The following is a 20,567-nucleotide window of genomic DNA, read 5'->3' as shown; positions in this document are numbered from 1 at the left end:
CCAAAATGAATCACCTCACATTTATCAGGGTTAAACTCCATTTGCCATTTTTCAGCCCAGCTTTGCACCCTATCTATGTCTAATAAAGGTAATCCTATTATTCAAGAAAGGTTGGAGAGGAACACCAGGAACTTCAGGCTGATTAATCTGAAATTCATAAGGAAAATGCTAAAATGTATTATTAGAAAAGTGATAACACGGCACTTAGAAAATGATAACTTAATGGACAGCGTCAATACAGATTTACAAATGGGAAGTCATGTTCAACAAATTTATTAGTTTTATTTAGAGGGTGCAACATAGTAAACACAGATTTACAAAAGGGAAGTCATGTTCAACAAATCTGTTAGTTTTATTTAGAGGGTGTAACAAGCAAGTGGATAAAGTGAAAAAGAATAGATGCCACACCTGAATTTTCAAAAACCATTCAGTAAGATGCCACAAGAGGTTACTGCACAAAATTAGGGCTTGGGGTATGGAGGTATTTTTAGCATGTGCAGATTAGGTTTGGATAACGCACAGAAAACAGAACAGGGATAGATATTTTCAGGTTGGCAGGCTGTAATTAGTGGGTTAGTGCTTGGACCTGAGCCATTTATAATCAACGAATTTACATGAGGGGATGCAGAATGTATATCCATAGTTTACTAATAGGACAGAGGGGGACAGAGAACAGGAACAGGCCCTTTGGCCCTCCAAGCCTGCACCGACCATGCTGCCTGACTTAACTAAAACCCCCTACCCTTCCGGGGACCATATCCCTCTATTCCCATCCTATTCATGTATTTGTCAAAATGCCCCTTAAAAGTCACTACCATATCCGCTTCCACTACCTCCCCCAACAACGAGTTCCAGGCAACCACCACCCTCTGTAAAAAATCTCCTTTAAACCTTGCCCCTCACACCTTAAACCTGTGCCCCCTAGTAATTGACTCTTCCGCCCTAGGAAAAAGCTTCTGATTATCCACTCTGTCCATGCCTCTCATAATCTTGTAGACTTCTATCAGGTCGTCCCTCAACCTCCATTGTTCCAGTGAGAACAAACCAAGTTTCTCCAACCTCTCCTCATAGCTAATGCCCTCCATCCAGGCAACATCCTGGTAAATCTTTTCTGTACCCTCTCCAAAGCCTCCACATTCTTCTGGTAGTGTGGCGAGGGAAATTGGGTATGGTAAGAAAGCAAAGACACTACAAAATCACAAAATGGTTTCATCACAGGAGACTATTCAGCCCACTCCTTCCATGCAATTTAGAAAGAGCAATCTAGCTAGTCCCATTAGCTGGTTACTTCCCTGTTGCCATGCAATTTTTTCCTTCTTCAGGTGGTTATCCAACTTCCCCCATGAAAACCACAATTTTGAATCTTCCTCCAGCATCCTTCTCCCCATGTCTGCATGGGTTTCCTCCGGGAGCTCCAGTATCCTCCCACAGTCCAAAGATGTGCAGATTAGGTTGATTGGCCATGCTAAATTTTCCCTTAGCGTCAACGGGACTAGCAGGGTAAATACGTGGGGTTACAGGGATAGGGCCTGGGTGGGATTGTTGTTGGTGCAATGCGCCAAATGGCCTCTTTCTGCACTGTAGGGATTCTGAGATTCTCCGTATCCTGTTACTCAGCAAACTTCGTATTTAAACTTTAATGTGCCTTTTAATCCATAGGCTTCGACTTTCCTGACAAACCCATTATATGAAGTTTATTGAACATCTTTTGGAAGCCTATATAGACCAAATCAACCACATTACCCTCATCAACTCTGTTGTCTCATCAAAAATTTCAATAAAATTAATTGAAACATAATTTGTTTTTAAAAAAAAAATCTGTGCTGGCTTTCCTCAGAGTTCTTTAAAGTACAGGAATGAGATAGAGAATCTGGTGAACTGGTGCGGCAACAATAATCTCTCCCTCAATGTTTACAAAATAAAAGGAGATTGTCATCGACTTCAGGAAGCATAAAGGAGAACATGCTCCTGTCTACCTCAACGGGGACGAAGTAGAAAGGGTCAAGAGCTTCAAGTTTTTAGGTGTCCAGATCACCAACAACCTGTCCTCGTCTCCCCATGCCAACACTATAGTTAAGAAAGCCCATCAACACCTCTACTTTCTCAGAAGCCTAAGGAAATTTAGCACGTCAGCTACGACTCTCACCAACTTTTACAAATGCACCACAGAGAACATTCTTTCTGGTTGTATCACAGCTTGGTATGGCTCCTGCTCTGCCCAAGACCACAAGAAACTACAAAAGGTTATGAATGTAGCCCAATCCATCATGCAAACCAGCCTCCCATCCATTGACTCCGTCTACACTTCCTGCTGCCTCGGCAAAGCAGCCAGCATAATTAAGGACCCCATGCACATCCCCGGACATTCTCTCTTCCACCTTCTTCCTTCAGGAAAAAGTTACAAAAGTCTGAAGTCACGTACCAACCGACTCAAGAACAGCTTCTTCCCTGCTGCTGTCAGACTTTTGAATGGACTTACCTTGCATTAAGTTGATCTTTCTCTACACCCTAGCTATGACTGTAACACTACATTCTGCACTCTCGTTTCCTTCTCTATTAACGGAATGTTTTGTCTGTGTAGCGCGCAAGAAACAATACTTTTCACTGTATGTTAATACATGTGACAATAATAAATCAAATCAATTGATCCACACTTGTCCAAGTGACTTAATTTTCTCTCCAATTATTATCTCTAGAAGCTTTCATGTGGGACCTGTAGCTGCTAGGTTTATCTTTTACACCCTTTTCTGAACAAATAATGTAACATTATATTCAATTGTCCAGTCCACCAGCCCCATATCCAACGAGGAATGGAAAATTGTACCTTTGCAGTGTCCATCTTGATGTCCCTCAGCTTCTACATATGCATCCCATTTAGTTCTGGTTATTTATCAACTTTTAAGTACAGTCAGATTTTCTGGTATTTCTGCTTTTTAAACCCATCTATTATCTCAACTAACTCCTCTTTCACCATTGACAGAAAGAGTCCTGGCAAAGCAAGCAGGAATATCTTAGTCAAAGGTTACTCCCAAGTCATCTCAAGATTGACCACCCGAGGGATAACTAATGATTTAATTGAAATTATTTTGTTTAAGATTTTCAATGATGGATTTAGTGTGAAATCATGTCAATGGTACTCCTCAGTCTCTGAACTGAAGAGGTAAAAATCACTGACAGTGCTCATTTAGTAACTCAGCCAAGCCTATTGCTTCACCGTGTAGGTCTCCATTTTGGCCCCATCCTCTCCTCTTATTACCCTTTTACTATTTATATACTTATAGAAGAAAAGCAGTTAAAACAATGGCGAAGAACGTGGTGGATGGAATATATATATATTGTGAAGTAGTATGACGTTTTCTGGTAAGAAAAGTAGGAAATTGTTTTTTTAAATAATGAAACACTGGGAAATGTTGGTATTCAAGGAGATCTGGGTGTCCTCATACTCAAATCACTGAAACAACAATAAGCAATTAGGAAAGCAAATGATATGTTACACTCCAAAGGGTAAGAGTTAAGTAGTCTTATTTTAATCACATAGGGCCTTGAGGAGTTCACACCTGGAGTACTGTTTACAGTTTGGTCTCCTTACCGAAGGGAGGATATAGAACCAGAGAACCAAAGAAAGGATGCAGCACAGAAGGGGCCATTTGACCCATCTTGTGCATGCAGACCCAAAGACACCAAGGTGGCGTTTCTAATCCCATCTTCGGACGCACGGCCAATAACCCTGCAATTTACAGCATTTAAAGTGCAGATCCAGGTACTTTCTAAACATGTTTAGGGTCTCTGACTCCACCACCAATTCAGGCAGTGAATTCCAGACACCCACCACCCTCTGTGTAAAAAGGTTTTCCTCATGTCCTCTCTAATCCTTCTGCCACTTAGCTTGAATCTATGATCCCTCGTTTTTGAGCTCTCTGCCAAGGGAAACAAGTTTCTCCTGTCTACTCTATCTCTAGGTAGTCATGATGTGGAGATGCCGGCGTTGGACTGGGGTAAGTGGGACAGAATTCCCACTCACCTGAAGAAGGGGCTTAGAGCTTCGAAAGCTTGTGTGGCTTTTGCTACCAAATAAACCTGTTGGACTTTAACCTGGTGTTGTTAAACTTCTTACTCTATCTCTACCCATTACAATTTTGTATATCTTAAATCACGTCACCCTCTCAACCTTCTCTATTCCAAGGAAAACAACCCCAACCTCTCCAATCTCTCCTCGGAGCTACAAATCTCCAGCCCTGGCAACGTTTTACTAAATCTTCTCTGCATTCTGTCCACAGCAATTACATCCTTCCTGTAATGTGGTGACCAGAACTGCACACAATACGGTGCAGAGGGAGGACAATTCAGAGGGGTCGTGTAACGAGTCACTCTGGGTGGAGCTTAGAAACAGGAAGGGCGCAGTCACTATGTTGGGGGTGTACTACAGGCCCCCCAACAGCCCGAGGGAAGTGGAAGAACGGATATGTCAGGAGATACTGGATAGGTGCAGGAAAAATAGGGTTGTTGTAGTGGGAGACTTCAATTTCCCTGGTATAGACTGGAAATCGCTGAGAGCAGGGACTCTGAATGGGGAGGAATTTGTAAAATGCGTACAGGAGGGTTCTTTGGAACAATATGTAGATAGCCCGACTAGAGAGGGGGCTATACTGGACCTCGTACTGGGGAATGAGCCCGGTCAGGTCTTCAAGGTTTCGGTAGGGGAACATGTGGCAAATAGTGACCACAATTCTGTTAGCTTTAGGATAGTGATGGAAAAGGATGAGTGGTGTCCCAAGGGTAAGGTGTTGGATTGGGGGGAGGCTAACCTTAGTGGGATTAGGCAGAAATTGGCAGCTCTTGATTGGGAGAGGCTGTTTGAGGGTAAATCCACATCTGGCATGTGGGAGTCTTTTAAGGAACAGTTGTTAGGGCTACAGGACAGGCATGTGCCTGTTAAAAAGGATAGGATTCGAGAACCGTGGATAACCAGGGAAATTGAGGGACTGGTCAAAAAGAAAAGAGAGGCGTATGGTAGGTCCAGGGAGGGAGCTCTGGAGGAGTACAAAGAAAGTAGGAAAGAACTCAAACGGGGAATTAGAAGAGCAAAAAGGGGTCACGAAATGTTCTTGGCAGACAAGATTAAGGAGAATCCCAAGGCATTTTATTCATACGTTAGGAACAAAAGGGTTGTCAGGGGAAAAAATCGGACCTCTCAGGGACAAAAGTGGGGAATTATGCTTGGAGCCCAAAGAAGTAGGGGAGATCCTAAATGAATACTTTGCGTCGGTATTCACAAAGGAGAGGGATGTGTTGACTGGGAGTGTCTCGGAGGAGAGTGTTGAACCGTTGGAGAAAATCTCCATTACAAAGGAGGAAGTGTTAGGTTTGTTAGAGAACATAAAGACTGACAAATCCCCAGGGCCTGATGGAATCGATCCAAGGCTGCTCAGGGAGACGAGAGATGAAATCGCTGGGCCCCTGACGCAAATCTTTGTCTCGTCACTGGACGCAGGTGAGGTCCCAGAGGATTGGAGGATAGCTAATGTGGTCCCGTCATTTAAGAAGGGTAGGAAGGATAACCCGGGTAATTATAGGCTGGTGAGCTTGACGTCCGTGGTGGGGAAGTTGTTGGAGAAGATTCTTAGAGATAGGATGTATGCGCATTTAGAAAGGAATAAACTCATTAACGATAGTCAGCATGGTTTTGTGAGAGGGAGGTCATGCCTCACTAACCTGGTGGAGTTTTTTTGAAGAAGTGACCAAAATGGTTGACGAGGGAAGGGCCGTGGATGTCGTCTATATGGACTTTAGTAAAGCGTTTGACAAAGTCCCTCATGGTAGGCTGGTGAAAAAGGTTGGATCTCATGGGATAAAGGGGGAGGTGGCTAGATGGGTGGAGAACTGGCTTGGTCACAGAAGACAGAGGGTGGTAGTGGAAGGGTCTTTTTCCGGCTGGAGGCCTGTGACTAGTGGTGTTCCGCAGGGCTCTGTATTGGGACCTCTGCTGTTTGTGATTTATATAAATGATCTGGAAGAAGGTGTAACTGGGGTGATCAGTAAGTTTGCGGACGACACAAAATTGGCAGGACTTGCAGATAGTGAGGAGCATTGTCAGAAGCTACAGAAGGATATAGATAGGCTGGAAATTTGGGCAAAGAAATGGCAGATGGAGTTCAATCCTGATAAATGCGAAGTGATGCATTTTGGTAGAAATAATGTAGGGAGGAGCTATATGATAAATGGCAGAACCATAAAGGGTGTAGATACGCAGAGGGACCTGGGTGTGCAAGTCCACAGATCCTTGAAAGTGACGTCACAGGTGGAGAAGGTGGTGAAAAAGGCATATGGCATGCTTGCCTTTATAGGACGGGGCATAGAGTATAAAAGTTGGGGTCTGATGTTGCAGATGTATAGAACGTTGGTTCGGCCGCATCTGGAATACTGCGTCCAGTTCTGGTCGCCACACTACCAGAAGGACGTGGAGGCTTTGGAGAGAGTACAGAGGAGGTTTACCAGGATGTTGCCTGGTATGGAGGGGCTTAGTTATGAGGAGAGATTGGGTAAACTGGGGTTGTTCTCCCTGGAAAGACAGAGGATGAGGGGAGACTTAATAGAGGTGTATAAAATTATGAAAGGCATAGATAGGGTGAACGGTGGGAAGCTTTTCCCCAGGTCGGTGGTGACGTTCACGAGGGGTCATAGGTTCAAGGTGAAGGGGGGGGGGGGGGGGGGGGGAGGTTTAACACAGATATCAGACGGACATATTTTACACAGAGGGTGGTGGGGGCCTGGAATGCGCTGCCAGGCAAGGTGGTGGAGGCGGACACACTGGGAACATTTAAGACTTATCTAGACAGCCATATGAACGGAGTGGGAATGGAGGGATACAAAAGAATGGTCTAGTTTGGACCAGGGAGCGGCGCGGGCTTGGAGGGCCGAAGGGCCTGTTCCTGTGCTGTATTGTTCTTTGTACTCCAGTTGTGACCTCACTAGTGTCTCATACAGTTCCATTATTATATCCCTTACTTTTGTATTCTGCACCTCTGCCAATGAAGGAAAGCATTCCAAGTGCCTTATACTTGCCTTAGTATAAGTGCAACAACAAGGTTCATTAGACTGATTCTTAGAATGACTGGATTGTCATCTGAGTACAGATTGAATAAACAAGACCCTATATTCCCTGCAATTTGAAAAAAATGAGTGGATTTCATTAAACATACAAAATTCTGAAGGGGTTTGATTGAGTAGACGCTGGGAGGATGTTTTCCTTGCCTGGTGAGTATTGTACTAGAGGTCACAATCTCAGAATGAGACAGTCATTCAGGATTGAGGTGAGAAGTTTCTTCACCGAGGGTCATGAAACTTTGGAATATTCTACTGCAGAGATTTATGGATGTTCAGTTGTTGAGTATACTCAAGTCAGTGAGTGATACATTTTTGTATACAAAGTGAATTAAGGAATATGATGATAATGAGGACAGGTATAATTGAAGTAGATCAGTCATTTTGTTACAAAATAGTTATGCAGGCTCAGGGATCAAATGACATACTCACAGAATCCCTACAGTGCAGAAGGAGGCCATTCAGCCCATTGCATCCATACCGACAACAATCCCACCCAGGCCCTATCCTCTAAACCCCATGTATATACCTTGCTAATCCCCTGGCACTAAGGGGCAACTTAGCATGGCCAAACCACCTAACCTGCACATCTTTGGAGTGTCGGAGAAAACCGGAGCACCCGGAAGAAACCCACGCAGACATAGGGAGAATGTGCGAACTCCACACAGTGCTCCTGCTCCTATTTCTTACATTATGTTTTTAATACCATCCATACTTGGCAGGAGGAAAAGGACACAAGGTGTTATTATATAAATGGATCTCAACTTTTAATAGCAGTGCCTATTAACAGAGTGGGCCCATCAAGACAATAAAAGAGCGGAAGAAATCTTTGGACTGTCGGAATGGAAACCCTGGAATATTTCTGCCTTAATTTTGTAATTATGTATTGTATACCTTTCTTTAAAATGGTATTTAAAGGGCTGTGTAACTTAATGATGCAGCTACAATTAAATATGGATTGATATGTATCAAATGGGCTCTAGTACATCTTATAATACCATAGAGAAACTCCGTCAATCCTTCAGTACGCATGGCATACTCGAGATTCTCATAACAGACAACAGGATGCCATTTACCAGCAGGGAGTTTCACACCTTCGTGAGAGTGAGGCATATCCGCATGGCACCCTCCCACCTGTCTTCAAATGGCCTGGCTGAGCGGGCGGTCCAGTCATTTGAAAGTGGCATGAAGAATCAAACCACAGGTTCCCTGGAAACAAAGCTCGCATATTTTCTTTTTAACTCAGGACTATGCTGCATATGACAAAGGAAATAGCCCCATCGGAGCTATTGATGGGCCAACCCACCTTCGGACTAGGCTTAGCCTGACAACTCCAAATTTGGGTGGCAAAATTGTGTTAAAACAAGAAGCCCAGAAAAGGGGCCACGATGGTGAGAGACCAGATAGAGTCTTCAAGGCGGGAGATACGGTCCACATGAGGGACTTCAGCGATGGCTCTCCATGGATTCCGGGAAATATTCCCAAAATAAATAGGAGTGGTGTCGTATCGGCTGCAAACCAGGGAGAAGACCTTCAAAAAACACATCAATCACTTCTGTAACAGGGAACCTTCCACAGGGGCAGCGGGTTCAACAGACATGCCACCATCGGCATCATTCACACGGGCCTGCGGATGGGACTTTCCACCCAAAACCTCAAGAGCAAGCCCTCGGAAAAAAAAAAAGCAAGAAAAACAAGATAAATGGCCTGTGTGGATATTTGGCTGTATACAACATTTAGTGTTTAGTCTGGACTTAATGGGGTATTGAGTTGAGACTGCTGGTTGGACAAATACTCGACTTTGTAACTGAATTTATCATCAATCCAAATTTAATGGTTGTTATTAATTTTATTTAGTGTCACTTTTTTTAAAGTGGTATTTTCATTTTAGAGGAAGGAGCCTTGTGGTTGTTCTGATGAGATCAGTTGTCCGTACAAAAGCACTTAGTGAACATTTGGTGCCTGGAACTCGCTGTCGGGGGAGGTAGTGGAAGCGGATACAGTAGTGGCTTTTAAGGGGCGGATTGGCAAATACATGAATAGGATGGGAATAGAGGGCTATGGTCCCCGGAAGGACCATAGGGGGTTTTAGTTAAGTCGGGCAACATAGTCAGTGCAGGCTTGGAGGGCCAAAGGGCCTGTTCCTGTCCTGTAATTTTCTTTGTTCTATAATCTTAAACATGTATGTTTAGTAAAACTCTTGATACCACAGATAACCATGGATAAGGAGTGCAATCCACAATTTCTATTGTGCAGAATGTTTGACGTAAAGGAGAGTTTGACAGAAAATTCCCAGGTGCTTCTATTACTACAATACAAAATGTTAACAAGAAATTACGCAAGATCTCTTTGTAATAATTATAAATGAGACTATGGGGATGTGAAACAATCCCCTTTACATTGTTCTAAATAATAAGCATTTAGTTAAGGTAATGCATGCTAAAACTTCTAAAAGTGCTTCGATAGATGCACTTTGAAAAAGACCAATTGCTGCACTAGTTTTATTACACTGTATGCAATAATTTGGTATGGTAGATCAAGAACAAAGAAAATTACAGCACAGGAACAGGCCCTTCGGCCCTCTAAGCCTGCACCGACCATGCTGCCCGACTGAACTAAAACCCCTATCCTTCCGGGGACCATATCCCTCTATTCCCATCCTATTCATGTATTTGTCAAGACATCCCTTAAAAGTCACTATCGTATCTGCTTCCACTACCTCCCCCGGCAACGAGTTCCAGGCACCCACCACCCTCTGTGTAAAAAATCTGCTTCGTACATCTCCTTTAAACGTTGCCCCTCACACCTTAAACCTGTGCCCCCTAGTAATTGACTCTTCCACCCTGGGAAAAAGCTTCTGACTATCCACTCTGTCCATGCCTTTCATAATCTTATCGACTTCTATCAGGTCGTCCCTCAACCTCCATTGTTCCAGTGAGAACAAACCAAGTTTCTCCAACCTCTCCTCATAGCTAATGCCCTCCATACCAGGCAACATCCTGGTAAATCTTTTCTGTACCCTCTCCAAAGCCTCCACATCTTTCTGGTAGTGTGGCGACCAGAATTCAACACTATATTCCAAGTGCGGCCTAAGGTTCTATAAAGCTGCAACATGTCTTGCCAATTTTTAAACTCTATGCCCCGGCCGATGAAGGCAAGCATGCCATATGCCTTCTTGACTACCTTCTCCACCTGCATTGCCACTTTCAGTGACCTGTGTACCCAGATCCCTTTGCCTATCAATACTCTTAAGGGTTCTGCCATTTACTGTATAATTCCTATCTGTATTAGACCTTCCAAAATGCATTACCTCACATTTGTCTGGATTAAACTCCATCTGCCATCTCTCAAAAAAAATCCTAGACCAAAAATAATTGTATCAAAATGAATAAGTGGTCTGCTACAAAGCTTCCATTCAGAACCCCCCGGTACAATAAGTGCAGCTAGTTTTACTAAGTGACTGACATTGAGGAAAACCAACGCACATTGGAACTCAACATACTAGAGGGAAAAGAGAAACTTATAAGGAATATATAAATTTCACTAACCAGTCTTCATCTCTTTTACCTCTCAATGGTGATCAGACTTGCACGTCTCATTTTATCACCTTTTGCTTCAACTAACTGGAAGGACCTTGAAGACAAACTTGGATTCCATTTTGGTCCAAAACTGAAACATTACATCATTGAATAACTGAACAAAATGTGAAGTACTATTGTTTCCTAATATAAAAAATCTTCACTATAGTTTGAGCATGCAACATCTTATGCCAAATAATTGCAATCAAAGGAATATACATACTATTTAGTCTACTTGACATAATCTTTAAAAGTTTCTAATGCTATTAAAATAAAGCAAAAATGGGTTTAAACTTTAGTTATTAATGTCACAAGTAGGCTTACATTAACACTGCAATGAAGTTACTGTGAACATCCCCCAGTCGGCACACTCTGCCTGTTCGGGTACACGGAGGGAAAATTTAGTATGGCCAATGCATCTAACCAGCACGTCTTTCGGACTGTGGGAAGAAACCCATGCAGACACGGGGAGTGTGTGCAGACTTAGCACAAACCAAGATGGGAATCGAACCCGGGTCCCTAGCGCTGTGAGGCAGCAGTGCTGACCACTGTGCTACCTTGCCGCCCATGGTATCATCGCACCGTTATTGTTTTTAAAAAACACTTAAGTAAATGGCTGAGGAGCTAAATCGTTTTGGGTTGATTGCAAGTGATCACAGCTTGAAAATTCACGGTGAGAAGGAACCACTGCAAATGCAGAAAATCCAAATCAACAGCAAATAGTGGAAATGTAGAGCAGCCTCTGAAAAGTGGAAAGGAAGGTTAACGACCTGTAATGGTTGGGGGGAGGTGGGGGGGGAAAGAGGTGGCTTAACCCTCATTTTTCCCTCCCTTGCCAATATAGCGGATGATATTCAATGGGTAATGTTACAGGCATCAGTGCAAACTCAGCAAGTGGAACACAAAAGGGGGCAGGGCAGAGCTGGCTGGGCTGGACTATCTGAGCTATTGACTGTGCAGCATATGCTGTAAGAGTTTTAACAACACCAGGTTAAAGTCCAACAGGTTTATTTGGTAGCAAATGCCATTAGCTTTCGGAGCGCTGCTCCTTCGTTAGATGGAGTGGAAATCCATTTCCACTCCATCTGATTTCCACTCCATCTGACGAAGGAGCAGCGCTCCGAAAGCTAATGGCATTTGCTACCAAATAAACCTGTTGGACTTTAACCTGGTGTTGTTAAAACTCTTACTGTATTTACCCCAGTCCAATGCTGGCATCTCCACATCATGACCAGCATATGCTGGACAGGAAAGGGCTGCGCTGGGCTATCTGAGGCATTGAATGTGCAGTATGTGCTGAGCACGGCTGGCCCGCACTATTTGAGCCCCTCTGACTGTGCAGCATGTGCTGGGCAGGGCTGGACTGACTGAGCCCCAGAGTGTGCAGCATATACTAGGCAGGGCTGAGCTACACTGTCTAAGCCCCTGGCTGTGCATGCAGCATGTGCTAGGCTGGACTGAGCCATTGACTTCGCACCATGTGCTGGGCAGGACACCTGTCACTAATTTTCCCCTCCCTGACCCTTACCTCGCGGCCTGGAGCCGTCCGGACCGGCCGCCTCGCACCCTCTTACCCGACGCCACGCAACCGACACCCGTTGCCATGGAAACTAGCCAGACGCGCGGAGGAAGGGGGAGGGGCGGTTTTAAACGGCCTGGCAGTTAGTTCACGGGGTTTGCTCTGGGAGAAGTGGAGATGTCCACCTGCCCGCACTTTATAGAAATTGTGGGGCATGCGGATGGAAGCGGCTTCCCAACCGTCACCAACTCCCACCCAACAATAGGAGGCGGGGTCAAACATGACTGACGTCTGTAATCCACCAATGGAAATTCCACACTGACGCCAGGACAAATCAGAATCAAGGGGCGGGGCTTGTACCTGAGTGACGTGTGAGGCAGAGCCAGGCGCCTGTTAGTAAACAAGATGGCGGCACATGGCAGTAGTCAATTGAGAAAGAACTATGTTCAGCTGGTGAAGCTTTTTAAGCTCGCACTACCTATTTGAAACCTCATGCTTCTGAAACAAAAACAAAATGCTGGAAAAGCTCAACAGGTCTGGCAGCATCTGTGGAGAGAGAAACAGAATTCATGCTTCGAGTCCATATGACTCTTCAGAGCCAATTGGATCTGCGTCTGCTGTGCTTGGAGGCATTTCACATGATGCTCCTGAACACCTGACTTCCACACTGGGTTAATGAATGCAAAGTACTGTGGATGCTGAAAATCTAGGTTCCCTTGCAATTGAGCTTCCTTGTTGCTGGTTCCAGGTCAGTAGCTGCATCACTAACTAATACAAGGAGCACATGGGCTTATTCATCACTAAGATTGAGATAATCTGTTCAGCTGTGCCTGCCGCTTCTCTCCATTCCCTTAGCCCACCAGACCAGCCTTCCTCAAACTTGTGTTTTTCTCTGATTTCTTTCATTTCGCTTCCACGCCCTTCAAGCTCATGTTGGCCTTGAGTCCCACCTCCTTAAATTCCTGCCACATTGCTCACCACTGAACTTCCCTTCCTGAGTCAATGTTGTTAATGGTTCCCTCTCCTCTGGTATTGTTCCTCATTCCCTTCAAACTTGCCACCATCACCCCACTCAAATTTTGCACCCTTGACGCCTTTGCCCTTACAACCTGTTGCCCCATCCCCAAACTTGTTTTGCTCTCTTTGGGTGTGCTATTGCCTCTCAAATCCATGCAGATCTTTCCCAGAACTCCATGTTTGAATCCCTCCAAATAGGTATTTGGCCCTGCCACAGTAGCAAAATATCCTCTATCAAAGTTGATTATATGATTGTAACAAAGGTAAAATATCCTCCTTGAACTTCTCCATCTGCTTGCAGCCTTGGATACGGTCGGCCACACCAACAGCCCCAGCCCCACCCCACCCCCCCCCCCCCCTGTAGTCCAGTTTGGTGGGATTACACTTATCTATTCAGTCATTGCCAGGAAATCACCTGCAATAGCTTTTCTCACTTCTGGATCGTTACTCTTGGAACCCCCAAGGACGTATCCATGACCCCATCCTTTTTCACATATATATGTTGCTCCTCAGTTGGGCTCTAAGAGAATTAAAGGGCATGGGGATCAAGCAGAAAAGTGGAGTTAAGGGATTAGATATAATCTTATTAAATGGAAGAGCAAGCTCAAGCTGAGTGATGACTTCCCCTGGCCTGCTAATGGCTTTGTTATTGGCGCAGACTCCCTCCTTTCATTTCCTCCTCCCTGACTCCATAACAAATTGTAACAAATCATCCAGTGGTCACAGCTCCTACAATCTCTCGTTCCTTTTCTCCAGCCTCTGCTGCTCCTCCAATCATAGATTCTGTCTCTGGAGGTGTGGTAAGATTTTACAGATGCACCATAGAAAGCATTCTTTCTGATTGTATCACAGCTTGGTATGGCTCCTGCTCTGCACAAGACCACAAGGAACTACAAAAGGTCATGAATGTAGCCCAATCCATCATGCAAACCAGCCTCCCATCCATCGACTCTGTCTACACTTCCCGCTACCTCAGTAAAGCAGCCAGCATAATTAAGGACCCATGCATCCTGGACATTCTCTCTTCCACCTCCTTCCTTCGGGAAAAAGATACAAAAGTCTGAGGTCACATACCAACCGACTCGAGGACATCTTCTTCCTTGCTGCTGTCAAACTTTTGAATGGACTTACCTTGCATTAAGCTGATCTTTCTCTACCCCCTAGCTATGACTGTAACACTACATTCTGCACTCTCTCGTTTCCTTCTCTATGAACGGTATGTTTTGTCTGTACAGCGTGCAAGAAACAAATCTTTTCACTATATGTTACTACATGTGACAATAAATCAAATCCAAAAAAAATTGGATTTGGAGAAAGAGAACCTGTGATTGACTAACTTGATCACCTGAATGCAGTCATGTTTCATTGGGTTCCCCAGTAGATTACATTTGACAGGTCTCAGCAACTTCAAGGGAAGATAGTATGAGAGCTTTGAAAGAATTCCATCAGTAGTACACTCAAACCTGCAGATCTGTTCAAGCATTTTCTGATTTCATGGCTGTGTGTGGTTTTTATATAAACTCAAAAGTTCTAAGAAACAAGACTGTTAGAAATGGCTTGTCAGAAAAGCCAAAAGAATTAAAAATACAATTAAAAACATTTCTAATGAGTACCATTATTATTAATACAGCAACATTCTTTTTTGCTATTGCAGGGTGCATTATTTTAACTTCCCCAAATAAATTAATATTCAATTTATATTGTAGAACAGAAGCTCTTGTAAATGTTAATCTGGCAAATATGGCCAGATTAAAATTTTGCAACTTAAAAAGAGGCCGTTAGGAATGACTGTGCTATTAAATTTAATATATCTATTTTGAGCAGGGGAACAGTGCCTCTGTTTTGTTACATAAATCTTAGCTAAAAAGAGAAAAATAAAATCTCTTAACCTTTTGAACCTGTGAATTTGATGTTGCTGAGAACCCTAATGATTTATGATAGGTGTACAAAACAATCACATACGCCAACGGAAACGCGCTGTTCTGTGGATCTCTCTTGGCGCTGGTCCCTCAAGAATATTAGGTTTATTTCAAAGTATTTTTAAGCACAAAAATTCAATTGTCTGATTTCCAGTTTCCATTGAAACCTGAAACAGTTTCAATTCCAGCTGTTTTACCTACTCTCCCCCAAAGGATACTTGCATAATCTGAGAGCCCAAGAAATCTTTGCTGCATTGCCTGTCATCCATACAGACATTTCCATATTAACCTTTGTGCACCTCTAGTATGCCATAGCCTATGAGATTATAGATAGTGGCTTTATTCCAACCCTTCTTCTGGTTCTCTCTCCCCGCCCCAATGCATTACAATATATAAAGCACATCCACCTTCTCTAAACCTGTTTTACCCATGGGTTGAATGCATAAATCCCAATATAATAGATTTTCAAAAACAAAATCATCTATATTCACTGATAGATACTGAAGAACACTGGAGGTCAGTCGGTGCACATGTAGAAGTAGGACCTGCCATTGGAGAAGCAGCTCTGTCTTTCCTATGAATGCTGCTCCTTCCATCACTGCTATACTCTATTTGACCTTTAGGCAGCTTAGTGGTTGACTTGTTTTAAAGTAAAATGGAACCACGAAGGTCAGAAGCAGTAGCACAACAACTCTTTTTTTTTAAAAGCTGGTCTTTCAATTCTGAAGGCTGCACAATTTAGATGACAAGAACCTCCATTTACAACACCTCGGCCCCGATGCTGTGTACTGGGTGCACCCCTTCTCCCAGGCTATAGAATCATGGAAAAGTCATGACACAGAAAGAGGCCAACCAGCCCATCACGTCTGCACTGGCCAAAAAAAAGAAAAAATAGCTGTAATTTCTCATCCTACCTTCCAGCACCTGGGTTTGTAGCCCTGCAGGTTACAACACTTCAGGTGCAGATCCAGGTTCTAGGCTGGGCATTTCTGCGTCCACCACTCTCTGCGTGAAGACGCCCTTCCTCAAGTCCCCTCTAATCCTTCTATCAATCATGTTAAATCTGCACCCCCTGTTAATTGATCTCTCCACGAGGGGAAAATTCCCTGTCTATCTCGGCCTTGTAATCTCAATTAAGTCATCCCTCAAGCTACTCTGTTCGAAGGAAAATAACCCTAGCCTATCCAATCTTTCCTCATAGCTGCAAATTTCTAGCCCAGGGAATATTTTGTAAATCTCTCTCCAGAGCAATTATGCCCATGAAATGTGGTGACCAGAACTGTACAAAAAATTGCAGCTGTGGCCTAACCAGTGTTTTATACAGTTCCAGCATTACATCCCTGATTTTGTATTCTGTATCTCATTCAACAAAGGAAAACATTCCATATACTTTCTTTACCACCTCATCTGCCTGTCCTGCCACCTTCAGGGACCTGTGGACATACACTCCAAGGTCTCTCACTTTCTCCACCCCTCTCAATATCCCCCCCGCCCCTCTCCCCATTTATTGTGTATTCCCTAACTTTGCATTATCTTACATTTCTCCAAATTAAGTTCACCAATTTTCGTGTCAGCTTCAAATTTTCTGGTTGTGCTTCCCATATTTAAGTCCAAATCATTAAGATATAAAATATATACAGCATGGGAGCACAGTAGTTAGCACTGCTGCTTCACAGCGCCAAGGATCTGGGTTCGATTCCCAGCTTGGATCACTGTCTGTGTTGAGTTTGCACGTTCTCCCCGTGTCTGTGTGGATTTCCTCTGGGTGCTCCGGTTTCCTCCCACTTTCTGAAAGACGTGCTGGTTAGGAGCATTGACCCGAACAGGCGCCGGACTGTGGCGACTAGGGGAATTTCACAGTAACTTCACTGCAGTGTTAATGTAAGCCTTGCTTGTGACTAATAAATAATCTTCAAAAAAAACAGCAAGGGCTCCAACACTGAGCCTGCTGATTCCCAGTCAATGGCACTTTTAAGAGGCCTCATCTCTCTCCCACAGCAACACTACACTAAAGTACTGTGAATGCTGGAAATCTGAAATAGTGACATAAAGTGATAGAAATACATAACAGGTCAAGCAGCATCTGTGGAGAGCGAGAGAAGGAAAATTAACATTTCAGGCTTTTTGTCCGAATTCTCCTCCCTTATCTTCTTGGATTAGTTTGGGCTCCAATTCAGTGTGAAGTTTCATTTTGGAGCTTTCTTGAGTTATTTTGAAATCAAAGGTGATGCACTCAATTCCAATGTGATTCTAGCAACTACAATTGAACTTTTCATGGGCAACATCATAGGAACAGAGGTAGACCATTCAGCTCCTTGAGTATGTTCCACCATGCAATTAGAATATTTATGGCTGATCTGTATCTTAAATCTATTTCCCCATTTTTGTTCTGTAACCCTTAATACTCTTTCTTAACAAAGATCTATCAATTCTCAGTTTTGATATTTTGAATTTACTTAGGCTCAACAATTTCTTTGAAGAAAAGAAGTTTAGATTTATCCTGCCTTCACCTGATGAAGGAGCAGCGCTCCAAAAGCTTGTGATTTCAAATAAACCTGTTGGACTATAACCTGGTGTCATGTGACCTCATCAGATTTATCCTGAGAGATACTGTTTGTCACATTCTACTAATTTGAGTACATCCCCAAGAGCGGAACAGTGGTTAGCACTGCTGCTTCACAGTGTCAGGGACCTGGATTCAATTTCAACCTTGGGTAACTGACGGTGTGGAGTTTGTACATTCTCCCTGTGTCTGCGTGTGTTTTCTCCAGGTGCTCCAGTTTCCTCCCACAGTCCAAAGATGTGCAGGTTAGGTGGATTGACCATTTTAAATCGGTTTACATGACTCCCCGTTTGATCCCACCACCTGGTAAGTATCAAATGGGTATGTCCATTTGGCTGAGCTTACATGAGTCCCATTACATTGTCCACAAATGAGCTGTCTTCCCGCGGTTACATTCAGGCATTTCTGTTCATCAAAGGTGCAAATGAACTGACCCTTATTAACCCGACAATGTTGATGGACACACTGCGTCTGTACACCGGAATCATTCTTGGGGACCAAGGCATAGGCACATCCCCATCCCTGCCCCGTAAAACAAAGCGGATAGCTTGCAGTATCTGAACAAGCTCTTCCTCCTACCTGTTGGAGCCCCCCTGCACACAGGATCTGTGGGATTTACAAGTTCCACACATCTCCCCTGTATACCTCTTTTATATTTGCCAATTTGTCCCTTACAGGGTGCGTCTGATGTATCGACTGTATATAGGTCTTGAGGGGTCCACCCAGGGGTGGCTACAAATAGGGCTTCTACCGATTGTGCTAACGGGTAACATACAGTTCGATTCCCGTGTAAGTGTATTTGAGCTTTGTAAAATAGGTTATCCTCCAATCCAGTCAAATTTACAGTCGCGACAACGCAAAGTAATACAGTTGCATACGCGATTTCATACATATCCGCAACGAGCAAGTATCAATCCTAATACTGTAAGTTATACAATTTTCAAAAGTTATATCTATCTATCAACCCGAACGTGCCAGTTGCTCTTGCTTGCAGTCTTTGCCTGTGTTGAGGAAAGCAATCCGGTCAGTTCATTCATTCATTCATTTCTTTGTGTAATTTCAGCTGTGTCCAATGTTTCCATATACCTTTCCCTCTTATGTCTACACAGGCACAGGTGTCTCCACCAATTATAACTTTATATGGCCCATTCCATTTTGGTGCAAACCCTGGTTTGTCAGGTAATGTTTTCACTAGGATGCGACTTCCCGCTGTTGGGACGTCAGGGAGCATTTCAAGCTCGCTCTCTCTCTGCGTCTCTTTTTTCCTGATTATCTTTTACCAATTTGCGCATCCCTTTTAGTTGGGCGCTTAGTTCCAAAACATATCTTCTGATTTTATCTTTTAGTGGACCTACATCGGTCCCAACTGTAATGATGCTTTCTGGTAATTGCATCACCTGTCCTGTCATTAGTCCATAAGGGGTTAATCCGGTTGTCCGGTTTGTGGTAGTTCTTAGCCTCATTAGTATAGTGGGCAATACGTCTGTCTGCATTTTTCCAGATGTTTGTATGGCTTTAGCCAGTGCATTCTTAAATGTTCTATGCATACGTTCCACCATTCCAGAACTCTGTGGGTGGTAAGGGATGTGGAATTTTTGTTTTATCCCCATTAATTGGCATACTGTTTTTACCACCTTTCCAGTGAAGTGCGTCCCTTGGTCCGAATCGATTTTTAGGGGTACTCCCCATCTAGGGATTACCTCTTCTGCCAATATCCTAGCCCCCGTAGTAGCAGTACAATTTGTAGTCGGGAACGCTCCTACCCACCTGGTGAACTGGTCTATAATAACCAGACAATACGTTTTGCCATGGGATTGTGCTAGTGGCCCTGTGAAATCTATTTGCAGATGTTCCCAGGGTCCCTTTGGTCTCGGCTGATGTCCCATTTTAATTTTTATGGGTCAACCAGGGTCGTGTTGCGCGCACGTCACGCATCGGTGACAGTGTCGGGCTATGTCTCTTCCAATTCCTTTCCACCACCATTCCATTCCTATACTAGTTATCATGGCCTCTCTACCCACATGTGAGAGTCCATGGTGGAGTTCCAATAGGGTGTTTTGTATGTGCTCTGGTGCTATTACCTTATCTTCCCGTCTCCAATCGTTATCAGTCCCTTTGACTGCTCCCTGGGCTTCCCACTTCTCCTTTTCCTCTTTCGAGGTATCCTCATATAAGTCCCGAATATCTATTTCACCTCTTGTCTGTTCTGTTGCTGCTATTGGCAGCTCGCCAACTGTCTCCTGTCCTAAGGCTAACTGTGCTGCTCTATCTGCGGCTTGGTTCCCTTTGAAATTTAACCAGTCTGGGTTATCTTTTCCTGGGTTCTTTCTGGTGCGCTTTAATTTTGATTACTGCGGCTTCTCGAGGTTTCTCGCTAGCTCTCAACAATGCTTCAATTCTTTGTTGGTGTTTAATAGGAGTTCCTCCCGTGGTTATAAACCCTCTTCTATCCCATGCTGTCATATAGTCATGTATGACTCCGAACGCATATCGACTATCTGTATAGATGTTTACCGTTTTGCCTTTAGATATAACTCTAGTGCCTGTGCGAGTGCCACTAGTTCTGCCACTTGCGTGGATAGACTTCCGTTAATCCTTCCTGACCTTACTGTCTCTAATTTGTCATTTACTACTGCCCACCCTGTCCGGGGTGATCCTTCCACATATTTGCGTGAACCATCTACAAAAAGGGTCTCCTCAGCTGTTGTTAAAGGTACATCCTTTATCCTACCCTCTCCTACATCCATATCTATATCCCCACAATTGTGTGGCTCTCCTGTGCCTAAAATTCCTTCTGCTGGGTTATTCCCTGTGTCCCTTATTATTATTATGGATTTGCTTGGAGGTAGGAGGACAGCTTCCCACTTCGC

General features: G+C 43.8%; 1 protein-coding gene across 3 annotated transcripts in view; it reads right to left on the bottom strand.

The window, feature by feature from the left end:
* The window catches only part of fbxo15 (F-box protein 15), a 50,720-nt gene extending 38,254 nt beyond the window's left edge, over positions 1 to 12,466 (bottom strand). For 2 of the 3 annotated variants that reach the window (XM_078217142.1, XM_078217143.1), the window contains exon 1: positions 12,208 to 12,466. In XM_078217142.1, coding sequence (XP_078073268.1) covers positions 12,208 to 12,284 — 77 coding nt within the window. In that variant the 5' untranslated portion in view covers positions 12,285 to 12,466. The remainder of the gene's footprint in view (positions 1 to 12,207) is intronic. The other variant, XM_078217141.1, reaches the window with a different exon arrangement.
* Between the last annotated feature and the right edge of the window lie 8,101 nt (positions 12,467 to 20,567).

The sequence above is a fragment of the Mustelus asterias genome, chromosome 7, assembly GCF_964213995.1.
Source record: "Mustelus asterias chromosome 7, sMusAst1.hap1.1, whole genome shotgun sequence".
In the NCBI taxonomy this organism is placed as follows: Eukaryota; Metazoa; Chordata; class Chondrichthyes; order Carcharhiniformes; family Triakidae; genus Mustelus; species Mustelus asterias.
Note: the sequence above shows the minus strand (reverse complement) of the source record. Positions and strands in the feature narration are given on the sequence as shown.